General features: G+C 35.3%; 2 protein-coding genes across 6 annotated transcripts in view; both read left to right on the forward strand.

The window, feature by feature from the left end:
• The first annotated feature begins 903 nt into the window (after positions 1-903).
• Positions 904-1,422, forward strand: LOC125656361 (uncharacterized). The gene has a single exon (XM_048886970.2). It carries the CDS (start codon positions 904-906, stop codon positions 1,420-1,422), a length of 519 nt encoding a protein of 172 aa, XP_048742927.2.
• A 4,530-nt stretch (positions 1,423-5,952) lies between these two features.
• LOC125656825 (angiopoietin-related protein 7-like) overlaps positions 5,953-17,516 on the forward strand; it is a 33,951-nt gene continuing 22,387 nt past the window's right edge. For 3 of the 5 annotated variants that reach the window (XM_056145159.1, XM_056145160.1, XM_056145162.1), the window contains exons 1-3: positions 5,996-6,954; positions 14,929-15,077; positions 16,278-16,374. In XM_056145159.1, coding sequence (XP_056001134.1) covers positions 6,198-6,954; positions 14,929-15,077; positions 16,278-16,374 — 1,003 coding nt within the window. In that variant the 5' untranslated portion in view covers positions 5,996-6,197. Of the gene's footprint in view, positions 6,955-14,928; positions 15,078-16,277; positions 16,375-17,516 lie in introns of all 5 variants that reach the window. The other 2 variants (XM_056145161.1, XM_048887410.2) reach the window with 2 other exon arrangements.

A 17,516-nucleotide genomic window follows, 5' to 3' on the forward strand; every position in this document is an offset into this window, starting at 1 on the left:
ACGGAATGTACATGGAATATGAAAGATGTATCACAATCCCAAGGTTATGCTAAAAATCAACGTTTTGGCAAATGTTTTAAAATCTGAGTCAAACTCGAACGCCAAGGTCATATGTTGGTTGACTTGGTAATGGTGTTTAATGTCTCGACCTTTCATTAACAAAATGCCGTTGTTGTTAGAAAATAAATTGATGTCTGATAGTATCTAAGGAATAACCTATTTGGAGTAAATTTGGTCAACTACAGGGTCAAATCGCCTCGGTATTTTCTTTAGATGTATTTTGAATTTCTAATTAATATTTATATTTTATCTGTGCTTAACGTATCTACCTATGATTATTTGTCTAATGACAAACAATATTTTATGGTGTTAAAATGATGTTCATAATATTTCATTGGCCTTTGTGTTATTTATTTTCAACTATTGCATGTTTGCCTTTCAGGATCCCGAAGAGTAAATTGCAATCTCATATTAACTACGGATTACTCTCAAAGAACGAATATCATGATAGATAAAGTTGAGGAAAAATAAAATCAATTTATGTTTTCTTCCCCGGGTCTGCTATCGATAGCTACCTTGATAGTTCAGAAGGTATTACCAAGGTATTTTTTTCTTAAAAGTAGCTCAAACTCAAAGGTGAAGATGACATCTGTTGCCAAACGAAAGGTATTGTCATAAGAATCAGAAATATGAAAAATAAGTACCTTATCACTCACCATTCAATTGTTAAAAACATGTTTCAAGTTTTAGATAAAAACAAAAATAGTATGCGCCCTGACTCCATTTACAAGGGCATAGAAACTTAATCAACACAAGTTAGGAATACAGTGTATTTGCATTTTGATATAATTTCGTCATTTTCGTGTTGTCTTCCTAATCTTGAAAAGAATTTGCTTTAATTCCATGTATATTTCCATATCAGATTTTCATCTCCTACTATTACCCACATATCCCAGCTACCCCAGGGGTCCTCTGAATGGAATAAACATAAATGAAGGACTAATCATTGGAGTCCTCCTATATGGTGCCGAGTCGTGGAAGGTGACAAAAGGTATTGTCCACAGACTGGATGTCTTCCAGACCAAATGCCTACGACGGATTCTGAAGGTCTTCTGGCCCAACACCATCAGCAACAAAGATCTATATCAGAGAACGTCAACATCACCAATATCTGAGATGATCAAGATGAGACGATGGAAATGGATCGGACATGTCCACAGGATGGGAGCAACATCAATCCCAAAGATTGCCATGAGATGGACACCAACAGGAAAGAGAAATAGAGGGAGACCAAAGGAAACATGGCGGCGATCAGTAGAGAAAGAGATGAAGGAGTGTGGATGGACTTGGGGCCGGATTCAGAACATGGCAGCAGACAGACAGAGATGGCGATCCGCAGTGAAGGCCTTATGTGCTTTCTAGCACGAAGAGGATTAAGTAAGCAAGTAATCACGATCATCATATCCTCTAAAAGATTTTGAAAAGAGTTCCTATATATTCTCATGTTAAATGTTTGATCGACTACTTTGGCCTCACCCTACACTTTAAATGCTACTTTGCCAAAACATGTGGTGGCAAGTTGGGCTAAAGTTAGCCTTGCAATTCGTTAGAAGGGTATTAAAAGTATACGGATGGACAGACGTCAAGACAAACGGACCGAAGACGAACAAAACGTGATCAGAAAAGTTCAACTTAGCTTTCATCTCATGTGAGTTAAGAAAGAAAACAAATCCTTTATGTCCTTCATTGTTTTCCTGTCGCTTGGCACTGCCAATGACATTCTTCATGAATACAATTTAGTGCAACATAATATCGTAGTTTAAGTGATACAAATTAAAGATTCTAAATGAATATCATCTAAATAAATGTGTCTGAGGGGTTCATTGTCTGGGCGTCCATGTGTTGTGTGATTCAAGGGTTCCTGTTATCCAAATCACAGAGTTGACATGTATTAACAACATGTACTAACAACCTTTAATAACAACAGTACTAACAGCATGTACTATCTGTATGTACTAACAGCATGTACTATCAGCATGTACTATCAGCATGTACTAACAGCATGTATTAACGGCATGTAACAATGGCATGTACTAACGATATGTACTAACGACATGTACTAACTGTATGTACTAACAGCATGTACTATCAGCATGTACTAACAGCATGTATTAACGGCATGTAACAATGGCATGTACTAACGATATGTACTAACGGCATGTACTAACGGTATGTACTAAAGGCATGAACTAACAGCACGTACTAACGACATGCACCAACGGTATGTACTAACAGCACGTACTATCAGCATGTACTAACTTTATGTACTAATGGCATCTATTAACAGCATGTACTAACAGCATGTGCTAACGTCATGTACTAATGGCATGTACTAACGTTATGTACTAACGGTAGGTACTAACAGCATGTAGTAACGGTATGTACTAACGGCATGTACTAACAGCATGTGCTAATGGTGTGTACTAACCGCATGTACTAACATATATACTAACAGCATGTACTAACGGCATGTACTAACAGTATGTACTAACGTCGTGTACTAACGACAGGTACTAACAGCCTGTACTAACAGCATGTATTAACATCATGTACTAACGACATGTACTAACATCATGTACTAACGCCATGTGCTAACGGCATTTACTAACGACATGTACTAACATCATATACTAACGGCATGTACTAACAGCATGTACTAACAACATGTACTAACAGCATGTACTAACAGCATGTACTAACATCATGTACTAACGACATGTACTAGCAGCATGTACTAACGGCATGTACTAGCAGCATGTACTAACAGCCTGTACTAACGGCATGTACTAACGGCATGTACTAACGGTATGTACTAACGGCATTATAATTAAACGGCATTATAATTAAATTTAGTGATAAATAACCATGTCATAGAATGTGTTCAGGAGTCAAAATTACTTGGTATTATTATTGATGAAACTTTGCCCTGGAAAAGTCATATAGAATCACTTATGAACAAGATTTCCAAGAGAATTGGTATTTTAAGAAGAATAAGATATTTTATGTCAAATGATGCGCTGCTGAAGATTTTTAATACTATGATTTTTCCACATTTTACATATTGTTGTACTATATGGAGCAATCCAAGAAATGCTGAAAATGTGAATAAGCTTTTTATATTGCAAAAACGAGCTGCAAGGGTAATTCTTAACATCAGAAATTTTGAAACACCATCTAATGTCATGTTTACAGAACTTAACTGGTTGCCTCTATCAGATTACTTTGTCTATAGAAAAGTCATTTTAGTGTATAAAGTTTTACATGGTTTAATGCCAGATTATTTAAATGTTTTTAAATATGTATCAGAAGTCAGTCAGAGGCAAACTAGAAATTCTTATTCAAATATATTGTATATACCCAGGGCAAAAACAGAATATTATAGAAGATCTTTCAGCATTTCAGGGAGCACAGTGTGGAATGCCTTGAGTCAAAATATAAGAAACTCAACGAGTGTTGCGTGTTTTAAGAGAAATTATCTTAGAGATTATCACCATACTTTTTAAGCTTCATTTTGTATTCTATTTATCTTACATTCATAATTATTTCTTAAGTTTATATGTATTCTACTTCTTTTAATCTGTGTTTATTTTACTAATATCTGTCTGTATGTATGTTATATGCAGGACCATATTGAAAACTAGCGTTATCGCTAAATATGTAATCCTGGTTAAATAAAGGTCTTATTATTATTATTATTATAACGGCATGTACTGACGGTATGTACTAACAGTATGTACTAACAGCATATACTAACATTATGCACTAACGCCTTTAGTTCGGGGAATGAAAAGGCGAAGGAAATTCGCAAAGGATTTTACGGAGATGTTTTAGATTCGCTACCGTGATGTAAATTAAGCTGTATGCAGTTGCTGCAATAAGATACATTCGGTCTCATTCCAAAAGAATACTCCACATCGTGACGTAAATCGATGGCGCCGTTCGCAGTGTGGTTTTTCTCGTTATGCTGTCTGTGAATTAAGAATGCTGTAAGTAATCAACTGAAATGTTATTTCTATTCAGGTTGCATACTTTTCCAGAGTTGTTGTTTTTTTTTGCTTTCAGAGATACTGAGATAAGAGCCATGCGCGGTTTTGGCTGGTATCCGAACATGTGTTCACCTTGAAACTCTTCACTTTTTAAATAATTTTGAATCGGGATATTATCTGTTTTAAATTGTTTTAATGTTGTAAATAAAAGTGTAGACTGGAGATGGATAAACGTGCGAAAGTCAGAGGATTGTTCTTCCTACATCAATCATTCTTTTATTGAAAAATATGTTATGTAAGAGAGCAAATAGTTTATTACAATATGGGCTATACCTGAAACAAAATACATAGATGTACATAGATACATTCGTTATAACCTGCATATGGTGTTTATATCTCTCAACTGAATCGATACACAAGAGCTTGTTCTGCTTATGGTAAGTATAACTTAAATCGAAGCAGGCTATTGACAAACAAGTTGATGGTGCAGGGGTTCCAACAGTCTCGTATAAAGTCAGCATTTTGCAATTTATATCGACGTTATAACGATCTAGTTTGCCAATGCAACTTATCATTGGGTCAAATGCTGTCTGACGTGTTTCATACTGATTTTGACCAGGGGTAACTTCATTTACCTGATCAAGATAGAGGGTTCACGTCAAGTGTTACCGGTCGACAGGGGATGCTTACTCTTCCTAGACACCAGATTCCACCTCTGGTATATACAGGGGTCCGTGTTCTCTCAACTCAAGTCAGATAGCGTTTGACCTAATGATAGGTTGTATCTTTATCCTGTATATTGATATCACAGCCTGTATATCAATATGGTATTGCGTTGGGAATATATTCTATATGTGGACCTTTATCCCATATCTTGATGTCACAGTAGTTATATGACCTATAGATGTAACTTATCCCATATGAGATTGCTCACTGTTCATTATATTCACTTTTCATCTTGATACCACAGTGGTTTTATGTTCTATATATTTACCTTTATCATATATATGGATTTTGTTGTTTTATTCATGTACATGTACTTTTATCAAATGCTATAATTTTTATTTTGCAAAACTTGCGATTTCCGGAAAATTTTCATGTCCAACCCCGGTATTTACACTTCTTCTTTTAATTACATTTTCCCGCAACAGCAACGTGAAAAACCATATGAAGAAAATAAATCTATATGGTTTTCTTAATTTCTTGTGCTCTTACAGGCGTAAATCTTGAAGAAGTTTGGTATTTTTCTATTTGAAATTAAAGCTCAAACTAGAATTTGTCTGTGAAAATAGCATAGATTGATATCCATCTGGCATTTAATGATGCACTTCTGCTGGAAAAAAATAATTGGTCTTTAATATTTTTCTCAGAAAATAAAAATTAAACAAAAAATGAAATCCTCCCACCCGCCCCATACTTTTTGGTGACCCTGGATGATAATCTATTAATTAAGTTGAATTGGCCTGATGTTGAATATTTTAAAACAGATGAGCCTTCTTTATGTAAGTTGCGTACTTACATAAGATTATTTATTTTAATAATTTATAAGTTTAAACTCTCTCTGTATTAATGCGGTTTACACTGAGAAGGTTTTTTTTTTTGGATGATTTTGAAAACAATTTAGCTACTTCTTCAGTATGAACTAAATACTGAGTTAGAAATTGTTACTCTTTGTAGTGTACATCTGTTACTTAGATAACTAAATAGACGTGGATTTCTTAATTGGTATATGGTGCTGTTTCCTGGGTTATGCGAATCTCACTTTGCACTTGGGGTGATAGAAAATTACTGTCATGTTTCGTGTGTAACGAATGACGTAAACGTTTTTTTTATTCCAGTATCTACTAGCTTCTGTTTGTAAACATTCGTCTGTTATTATAATGCAGCTCTTGAAAATTTCTTTCTCAAACAGATCCATTCAGTTGACGTCATGATGTACAGGCTGATATGTTGTGCTACATCTCAAGATGCCGAACCATATTAGACGATTTTAAGGAATTGGGAATGCGAGGAGTATCTTATCAGAATAAACGTAAGCATTTTCAATTGGTTGGTGGGCATAAATTGCCCTGCTTTTTCATTGATATATAATCGGTCGTCTTTAACAGTTCACGGAAACATAGTGTTGAGAGCCAGCTTTGATCTACAATCATGCATCTTGTCTTGGTGACTTGTTTATTTTGTTTGAGTGAAGTAGTTGTTATAAAATCGCATCAGGAGATGAATTCCATCAGTCAGTCTGCATTGTCTTCCTTAACCTCAGCTAAAATTTCTAATAGACTGAGGGACATCTTAAACCAAGAGAGCCTAGTTAGGTTCTCTATGACCCAGAGAATCCAAAGTTTGGTGATGGATGCCTTAGACAATAAGAATAACAGTTTGATTTTGAAGAAGAAGCTACACGACATAACGACAGAACTACAGTCTATTGAAGCAAAGAGCGAGGTGATGAAGGAAGAAAACACTCTGCTAAAACAGGAGTTAAACACCGTTAAGGAGACAATTAGATCTAATAAAAACCTCATAAAACAGGAGTTAAACACCGCCAAAGAGGCAATTAGTTCTGATAAAAACCTCATAATGGAACAAATTCAAAGTCTTAATAAGACAGGGATAAGTGTTCTCAGAAAACAAATGGAGGATGCGAATTCAAAATTCAGACAGGAATTGCGTATTCTTAAGGAAACAAACCAAAGAGTAGATGAAGAAAACTCCAAACTAAAACAAGAATTAAGCAACTTGAAGGATATATCTAGTTACAACAAGCGAAACATTCAAAACCTAAATAACATGAACGAAGCAAAAAGCAACTACAATGATGATTTCAGGTTACAGTTCCAGATGATCAATGACTCTCTGCAGAGTCATGATTTACAACTTCTAAATATTTCTTCACAACTTTCTTCAGGTAAGTTTATGCCGTTTTATTCTGATATAAATTATCTGCATGGAAATCATGTTTTTGTCCAGTAGGCATGGTGAAAATTTATTGTCCAGGTATGTGTTTTGTATTGATGATAGTAGTTGTAAGATTGATCACTGTTATCTTCACCTTTCATTGAAATATATTGGAATTCTTATTGACACTAAATGTGTATATTTATTGGTGGACTTAATTTTTGTATTCTTCTGAGGCAGGATCTATTCATAAAGTTCGATATATATGACGTATATTCGAAATTAAGATGAATTAAGAATTAAAATGTGTGCAAATTTACTCGCACAGAGTGTTATGAAATTTTACACACAGTACAATGTATATATATATACGACATAGATAATGTCACGTTTGATTAACTTTTACTTGACGTCAACAGACAATTAGGTCGACATCATATTTGTAAAAAACTTTACTCTGTTCCATTGAGAGGTTTACATTCGTTATTTGAAGAAACTTAAGTTATGCGAGTAGGTTAAGATTTCCAACAAAATATCACAGTGCACTTTGTGCCTTTACTTCTGCGAACTACCAATAATGGAAAATGACGTCAAGTCTCTGCAAGCTTGAGGTATTATGACGGGGAGATTGTTATAAACTTTAGACCTCATTTCAAACTGCCTGTAAAATGCCATTTTAAAATCTTATACACATCATATTCGTACCAAACTTTACTCTATTCCATTGAGGGGTTTACATACGTTATTTGAAGAAGCTATGGGTAGTCTATACTTGGATTTTTCAACACCTGAATATAGACTGAACTCTATGATTATGGATGTTGCCTACCACAGGCTCTATAAACCAGCACGGACTATGGATGATGTTCCTTCCAAATCATGCCGTCAGTTCCTTAAGCTCAAATTTACAAACAAAGGAATAGATGCCGTCAACATAAGCAACATTCTTCGTCATAAAAGGGTTCAGTCGTGTATTCCAACTTATTTCAAGTTCAAGTCTACACCCTGTATTTCCTACAGCTATACTTCTACTATTGCATCCAAACTTTTTAATTATAAACAAACTTTGCAGTGCTTAGATATAGACCATCTTATACGTAATCCACCAACATGTTCTTGTTCTTCATCTTCTTTCAACTACAGTCCAGCTGGATATGTCATTACTGGTGATGTTGATATAGTTGAAAATGAGGACCTCAAATCACTTATTCTTAAAGGTCCTAAATACAGAGAACCTCGGTCTTTTAATTGGCGACAGAACTTCATCTCTATTATGAGTTCTGTCGAAGATTATGCCAGACGATGGGCTAAATATGAAAAAGAAGAACTTGATACATTGTCAGAATGAGTTAAAATCATAAGAGGGATATTAAAATCCCGCATTAGACACACGAAAACAAAAGTACGTACCATCTATCCTTCTGTGTTTAGTAAACCAGAAGTGATAAAAGAATTAGATAGGTTACATGAGGAATATGTTTTGGTTCCAGCTGACAAAGCTAGTAACAACATTGTCTTTGTTTGTAAGGCTCATTATTACAACTGTATTTTAAACGAACTTGGCATTAATTCCACTTTTGGTAATCATACTTATACTCCAGCTGCCCTTTCAAAAGACGAAATTCTTCAAAACCATGCTTCAGTTTTAGACACATTTAATATTCCAGTCAATGGGTCGAATGTATATTAGTTACCATACCTATACTGGATTCCTAAACTACATAAAAACCCTTACAAACAAAGATACATTGTTGGATCCAGTAAGTGCTCTACCAAGCCCCTATCTTTGCTCCTCACGAAAATGTTAACAGCTGTGAAGGAGAAACTTCAAACTTACTGTGCGACTACATATGCCAGAAGTGGTGTTAATCAAATGTGGATTCTAAAAAATTCTAAAGAACTTTTAGTAAACTTGAAATCACAGAATTTTTCCCAAATCAATAGCATTAAAACCTATGACTTTTCAACACTATACACGACCATTCCTCACGATAAGTTAAAGACTAGACTTTTTGACATTATAGACAGTTGCTTCTTCAACAAAAACGGAAAACGGAAATATTCATATCTAGTGATCAGTCATTCAAAAACTTACTTTGTTAAACACCACTCTGATTCCACGCACAAGTACTCTGAATTTGAAATAAAAAATATGCTAGAGTTCCTCATTGACAGTATCTTCGTGGTCTTTGGTGATCAGGTCTTCCAACAGTCTGTTGGAATTCCCATGGGCACGAATTGTGCTCCTTTGTTAGCTGACCTGTTTTTATATTCATATGAAGCAGAATTTATTCAAAAACTTCTACGTGAGAAGAAAAAATTTCTCGCTGTGACCTTCAATTCGACTTTTAGATATATCGATGACGTTTTGTCTATTAACAATGATAGCTTTCATTCATATGTCGATTTAATATATCCCTTTGAGCTCGAAATAAAGGACACCACAGAGTCGTCCACTTCTGCATCATACTTAGATATTTTGTTGAAAGTAGACATTGACGGTAAACTAACAACTCAACTGTGTGACAAACGGGATGATTTTAGCTTCTCCATCGTCAACTTCCCACATTTATGTAGCAATATTCCATTATCACCTGCATATGGTGTTTATATATCTCAACTGATTCGATATGCAAGAGCTTGTTCTGGGTATAGTCAGTTTTTAAATCGAGGTAAGCTACTGACAAACAAGTTGATGGTACAGGGATTTCAACAGTCTCGATTGAAGTCAGCATTTCGCAAATTCTATGGTCGTTATAACGATCTAGTTCGTCAATACAACCTCGCATTGGTTCAAATGCTGTCTGACGTGTTTCATACCGATTGTTAAGCCGTTCTTGGCACACTGATTTTGACTGCGGATAACTCCGTTTACCTGATCAGGATATGGGGCTCACGGCGGGTGTGACCGGTCAACAGGGGATGCTTACTCCTCCTAGGCACCTGATCCCACCTCTGGTGTGTCCAGGGGTCCGTGTTTGCCCAACTATCTATTTTGTATTGCTTGTTGGAGTTATGAGATTGATCACTGTTCGTTATCTTCACCTTGCATACACGTATGTCCGAATATTTTAAAATACATGTAGTTTGTTTACTTACCCTTGGTTGAAATTCAGCGTGTTCAAACTGCGTTCGAAAAATATGCTTTTGAAATAATATACTATGTTTTTTACCAGTGGATAGAGGTAGGATTTATGATATCTTTAGAAAACAGTTTATCACAGGCAATTAATGAGGATTAATTTGAGATCTTTTTATATGAATCTTGCTTGGGAAAAAAGTATGATGGCTTTGTTTGAAAATATATTACCCACAAATGTGTCAGTAAGTTGAACTCTTTATAAAAACATGTATTTTGTACGCAAGTAATACTAACATTTTCCCCAAGCACATTTCGGGTACACAAGGATGCGGTGAGTTTTTTTTATAAAACAAAAAGTCAGCAATAATTGTTTAATCATCTGCTCTGCAACGATTTATGTGAAATATTTCAAACAATTATAAATGCCAGTCACGTGATCAACGAAGTCATGTGATATCACATGAAATATGTTATTATGTAGCTGAACAAACCTTCTACATAAATTTTTTGTACTTATAGGATACATCTCATGTTTTCAAAGTATACAGAATTATATGCATTTTGTCTTCTTCATGCTTACAGTAATTAATTTTAATCGTTTGCTCGCCGAAATTTTTCGATGATTAACCACAATACAGACTTAAATCTAATCCCCGATTTCAAAAAGTCTACTTAATTAAGTAGGTAGTCACGTGGTATAGTGAAGTCACATGCGCCCTTCTTCGATCAATTGATTGTGAAAGTAATGTGATATATTATTGAAAACTCAACTTTTAGGGGCCTAATTTATTCACCATGGTCAACATTTAAATCGATGTTGACAAATTTTCTGAATCTTATATGTTCTTGTCACCAATGCATACATATAGCGATGTAAATATCCAACTATAGCGAGGACTGCGTGTATGAAATCGGCAATATTGCGAGTAAATACTGTTTATATAGGTCGCTGCCTACAAACTGTTTGGTAATGCTATTCCTTTATAAATCTGTAATTGGCACTATCATTCTAAAACAAACAATGCAAATATTATTTATTGTTGGATTAGACAAAGTATAATACGGTACATTGTTAACAACTAGGCCCTAAGCCAAGCTACTGCCACGGGTACATTTCGGAAAGAAAGAAAAAGAAAAAACACACATAAATGAATTGAAATAATCAAAATTTTAACTGGAAATCATATTATCTTATTTTGATGAAGGAATCTTATCATAATTATTGAATTGTGATCTACATGTCATTAGGAAGTGGGAGCACGGCGTTACACCGATACACTCAAGATGTTACGAGTTCAATGATGAAATAATTTTATAATTCAATTTAAAGTTAGGAAATACAATATTCTATTATTTATATAATTATAAGTTGAATTATTTTGTATCTTTAAATTTTTGTAACTCTACCAGTTGGTAGAAACTGGAAGCACAAGTTATACCGGGTATGTTGCTCTAAGGTGAAGGTCATTTGATCGGAGTGTGTATTGAATTTGAAGACCAGAACAGAATTATGTAGTGCTTAGCTTCGATATACCCATGTTCTCGCAGTTTATCAGGGTCTCTGTCCAAGTGATTTTTCAAAAGGTGACTGGGTGGGTTTTTTTTTTTACACTAAAGTTCTTGCTGTAACAAAAACTTATCCACGTCTTTTTTCTCGTACCTTCCTTCGAAAAATTTAAAAATACTGTCTAAATCCCTTCTACCGACAACTAGTACACCCTTACACGGCACAAAACATCTTAATCCAATATTATTTACAAGCTGTTAACGTGATAATTGTTGTGGGGTTTTTTGTCGATTAAATCTAATCTGATTTTGAAATAGCTAATACATGTTTTCAATCCCGAAATCGCAAATGACGTCACACATTATGCGCGTAAAATAGCGAAAGTAAATATGTAAATCGCAAGATTTGAATTTCATGGCTTTCAAACTCGAAAATTACACAAACTAATTCATTTAAAATACACTTAAAGTACGTTTAGGCATGAAAAGAATTAATTTTGCTGAAAAATGAAAAAGTTTAGAAACATGCGTTTTGTCGTTAAATATATGAATTAAAAGTTAAAATCATAACCGACCTCGCAATGAAATGTATGTTTTCAACGCATTTCAACCCTCCAGGAAGCCTTAAAATAACTGCGTAGTCTATTCTTGTATGAAAGGTGAATATAACGAACAGTGATCAATTTCGTAACTCCTATAATCAATAAAAAATAAAATGTTGGGCAAACACTGACCCCTGGGCACACCAGAGGTGAGGCCAGGTGCTTAGGATGAGTAAGCATCCCCCGTCGACCGGTCATACCCGCCGTGAGCCCTATATCCTGATCAGGTAGACGAAGTTATCCGTAATCAAAATCAGTGTGTCAAGAACGGCATAACAATCGGTATGAAGCACGTCAAACACCATTTGACCCAGTGATAGGTTCCTTTGACGAACTAGACTGTAATAACGACCATAGAATTTGCGAAATGCTTACTTTAATCGAGGCTGTTGAAACCCCTGTACCTTAAACGTGTTTGTCAGTAACTTGCATCGATTTAAAAACTGACCATACGCAGAACAAGCTCTTGCGTGTTGAATCAATTGAGAGATATGAACACCATATGCAGGTGATAATGGAATATTGCTACAAGAATAGGGGAAGCTGACGATGGAGAAGCTGAAATTATCCCGTTTGTCTTACAGGTGAGTTGTCAGTTTGCCGTTGAATAATAATGATAATAATAATAATTCGTTTTGTATATCGTACACAGAATTTGTGAAATGTTGACTTTAAACCCTTGTAACATCACCTTAATTATTACTAGCCTGAATCGTATGTCTCGTGATGTACTTCATTTGAGATTCAAGGGTTTCTATTATAGATAGTTTATGGTTGATATCAGACAAAATTCTGAAAAATTTACGGACTTGAAATGTATATAAGATTTATGAGAAGGGATAGAATTGCGGATCATGTTTCATCCCTTAGATGCATATGGAAAAAACATCTTTTTAGAACATTTTCTTTTCCAAAACACAACAAAATATTATTTCATTACAATTGTAAATGCATGTCTATGCTATTTAAATTTAAATTCGGATAAGTCATGTCTCTGCAGTGTTTAGGTAGGGTAATAATTTAGGGTTATTTAGTCATGGCAATAAAGGGGGTGAAATCTGCTGAAGAATGACTTAGGTGAGCATTGTGGTCCATAAGCATCTTGTTAGTAGGAGATAGTAAGTGGTAGGATAAACGGAAATGTTTGAAAGTATGAAATGAGCCCACATACTTTTGTTCCCCTCATCCTTTTAAACGTTTAATTTGATTTGGTTGGAGGTACTCTTTTGATTAATAAAAGAATTGGCTTCATGACCTAGGGTATGTTGAATTTAACTACACGAGCTATTTGCTAAAATTAAACTTTAATATACAGCACTACCAGTCGCAAGACATTTGACCTACTGCCTGCATTAAATAGTTGACCTTGACCTAATATCTTAATTGACCAGTAGGTGTGTGGAAGCTTAGCTGGCTGCCCTGTAATCCCTCATAGGCTGCTTAGCAGCAGAATTAACAAAAGTAATACATTTTTGATATTTATTAATTGTAATTGATTGTAATCAGACACACGCTGCAAATTTACAAATATGATGGAAAGGGTCGCATGGAATTTGTTTGTGGGGAACAGGGGAGGCGGTCAGTATGCCAGTTTGACTACTAAAAAAGGGGGCCCTGTGTGGACATACATGTAGGTGCCCGAACCTGAACGGGTGATTACGTTCTAAGGGAGGTAGGGGTCTCTGTGCATCTCACCTGTCTCCTGCGTGCTACCTGGTTTAATTACCAAGTGCGGATCAAGCTGTAGACCATTCTACAGTTGTCGCAACATGCAACAACCTGTATATTCCCCTCCCTTGGTAAGAAGTGGATGTGTCCCCAGCTTTGAACTAGCTGTGGGCCCCACAAATTAAACTTTAGCAACTTATGCTATTTTCGATGAATATTCACTGACCCTTGACCTACTTGAGTGGTCATATGGAGGGTACACGTGAAATACCTGCCACCTGGCTTAGTAGCAGATGGGAGGAGAGTCGGTTTTGGCGCAGAATTAGTGATCAACTACCCCAAAGCATTCCCCAGTCCCGAAACCCCATAGAAAGATGCGACAATTAAGAAAGAAAAATTGTCCAAAGTAGTAGTAGTTTGAAAGCATCCTGGAGACAGCTTGTCATCGATCTGGAAACAGGCATGTTTTCGATGGCTGACATCGAAAGGAATCTGGAAGATAAAAATGCAACAACAGCACATGTAATACACAAATCAGGTCGATGAAACAAGAAAATGGGTTGGGTGGGTAAGTATTTTTGACAATGTGTTCAATCTAAAGTTTTCAGCAGGATGAAAAGTTAACTCGTTCCCCTTTAGGCGAAATTGTCTATACGGCGAGATAGTTCGAACCAGGTTTATTTCGTAACGGCACGAACTGTATTAACCAATCTTAATTAATTGTGGACTATTTGACATGCATAAGATAATCTTGATTATTTCTTATTGCTTGTCAAAATTTTACACGCAATTTGGAAGTTAATGTCTTCTCACCGTGTTCCTTCCGTTTAACAAACGAGGTCATGTGCCTGATAGATACACCTCATGGTGTCCAGCAAATCGTGCAATACATTTACATTACGATGAAAGGTGAAGATAGCGAACATTTATCAATCTCATAACTCCTATAAACAATGCAAAATAGAGAGGTGAACAAACACGAACCCCCTGGATATGATATACAAAAAATTATTATGAAGTTATGAGTGAACAAATGCATCAAAATACGCACATCAATATGTGCACTAATCAGTACTAACCTTATATCACTAGTGGCAATTAATCAATTATCGTGTCTTTTTTGCAGTGAGTTTGAATTGTCTGCATAAAAGCTGTATGCAAATTATACAAAGTGACCCAGGCGTGAAAGGAAAAGATGGGGTATATTCGATAAATGTCGATGATCAGGAAAAGAAAGTGTACTGTGACATGACTACAGATGGAGGGGGCTGGACGGTGAGTAAAAAGAAGTCAGAAACACAAACCGTAAGAATTTCAATGAAAAGAGGAACTAACGTTGTAATCATATGCAGTTATCGTTGGATATATTAAAAATCTAAGCTGTGCATTAAAACATTATGCTCAATACCATCGTTATGCAAATCAAAATATTGCGTAACTGTATGTTAAAATCGTAAAGATTGAATTATTCTAAACTTAGCAAAATAACCTGAAATCGACGGTTTGGTGTACATTCATATTTAGCTGCATTCATCATTTCGTCAATAAGATTGCCGCGTTATCTACACACATAGCAGATACATGGCGGTGTCAGATACTTCTATAAAAACCGCTCCCAAAGAAGCGTTTTAGAAATATTGCATCAAACCGCACGAATCTATAGCAGACAGCTCTGATATTTACGTTAAGATTGGGCCGTAATGTAATATTTTAAAGGCCAATCTACAGTGTATGATATGACCCACCAATAGAACAGTTATAAGATAGAAAAAGCATATTTCTTTCTAACTAAATTCTGATTCTGATTCTGATTAACTTTCACAGAACGTCAAGCAAAAATCTAGGGAATTATGTTTTAAAGAAAATATACAATACAATCAGATTATTACGTCATCAAAATTGAACTCTCTCACATATAGTTCTGAAATAGAACATCTAGAGTATTTTGAGGTCACCTGTCAATATATAGTACAAACGTAACATACAGTAATATGTACAAAATCAATTGGATTGTTGCGTTATTTTCAAATTTCGACGTTTGCAAAGATAAATGGAAATACAAGTTAGCTCCGTGGTAATCTTAACAATTCCTTCTTATGTTGGGATAAGTTATGCTGCCAAACCTAGTAAAATGAAGACAGTCGTTATTATAAGGTGGACTCTTAGACATAGTATACTTAAATGACGTGATCAGTGTCATGCCTGCCTTTAATAGGTGGATTAACCTCTCATTTAGAGTAAATAAAGGTCTTGAAAGTATCTATTTTGAACAACTTTCAACATCTGTGGAAATTAGAGACGACTATTTGTACTTAGTGTTGACGGCTTCATGTTTTCTAGAATACTACAAAGATAAGAAGTAATGCGTTATTTTAATATCTGGATTGTCATAGGCAGACCTCGAAATGAACCTACATACAATATATTACTTTATATACATTGTAAATAAGATTTGTACTATTTTATATTTTGCAGGTTATCCAAAAACGACAGGATGGTTCTACAGACTTTTATAGGACTTGGGTAGATTACAAGAAAGGATTTGGAGACGCATACACAAACTACTGGATTGGTAGGATTACTATTCATGTAGAACGATTGAGATAGAAAACAAATTGACATCAATGTATCATTGTGTCAAGTTCTCCAACTATGTCATCATGATCAAAACGGAATTCTAAGTATTCTTCCAATATCAGGAAAATTGAATGTGTAAATGTGCAATTCCATAAGTTTCGTGAAATTCAGTTGAATCATATTACATAGAAACCTCTTGCTGTGACCTTCAACTCTACATTTGGATAGGTCGATACCGTTTTATTCATTGACAATAATGTTTTCCATACACAAATGGATTCGATATATCCCAGTTAACTGTTTAATGACACCTCACAGTATTCCAAAACTGATTCGTACTTAGATATCATATTGAAAATAGATGTTAACGACAAAATAGTGTTTATATATCTTAATTGATTCGATGCGCAAGAGTGTGTTCTGCGTATGGTCGGTTTTTGAAACGAGGCAGGCTACTGGCACAGAGGTGAGAGGCCGTGTGATTTTGAGCACAATGATCTAACCACTCGGTAGATATGTATTTCACAGGTAATGGTTTGCTTGCCCTCTCTGGTTTTCACTGTTTTAAAATGCCGTCGCACTACTTTTATTTTCTACGTTGGTAGATTTTGTGAAATGTGACGAAGTGTCGTAATAAACACGTAACGCTCTATAATGTCGTATTCATATTTATCGATTTCAACCTGATTAATACCCACACAAGGTTTACACGAAGGTATATGATGGTATGATAATAATATACTAACCACAGCACATGATTGTCAATCTAAGTCACAGTCCGTGCGTTATGCTGCACCAATATTGGTTCCGGAAGCAAGTTCACCGCTATAATTCGAAACCTGGAAATACGTTTTTTTCCCATTCCGAATAAGTACTCTACACTCTGAAGGGCGGATTAAGTTCTCTCCAAATATTAAATAATTTCAAATAACGCTTGTTTGCATGCCACTATTATCAACGAATGTTCAATATCTGAACATGTACATTGAAATCAAATGAAAGGTAAAGATAACGAACAGTGATCAATCTCATTACTCCTACAAGCAATACGAAATATATAGTTGGGCAAACACGGACCCTTGGACACACCAAAATATGATCTAAAATTTTAGAAGAAGAAGAAACACTTCATTTCGG

Source organism: Ostrea edulis, chromosome 7, assembly GCF_947568905.1.
Source record: "Ostrea edulis chromosome 7, xbOstEdul1.1, whole genome shotgun sequence".
Taxonomy (NCBI): domain Eukaryota; kingdom Metazoa; phylum Mollusca; class Bivalvia; order Ostreida; family Ostreidae; genus Ostrea; species Ostrea edulis.

Bases quoted from the DNA above. Each gene is read 5' to 3' on its own strand.
- LOC125656361 (XM_048886970.2), top strand. From the start codon at position 904: ATGTATATTTCCATATCAGATTTTCATCTCCTACTATTACCCACATAT.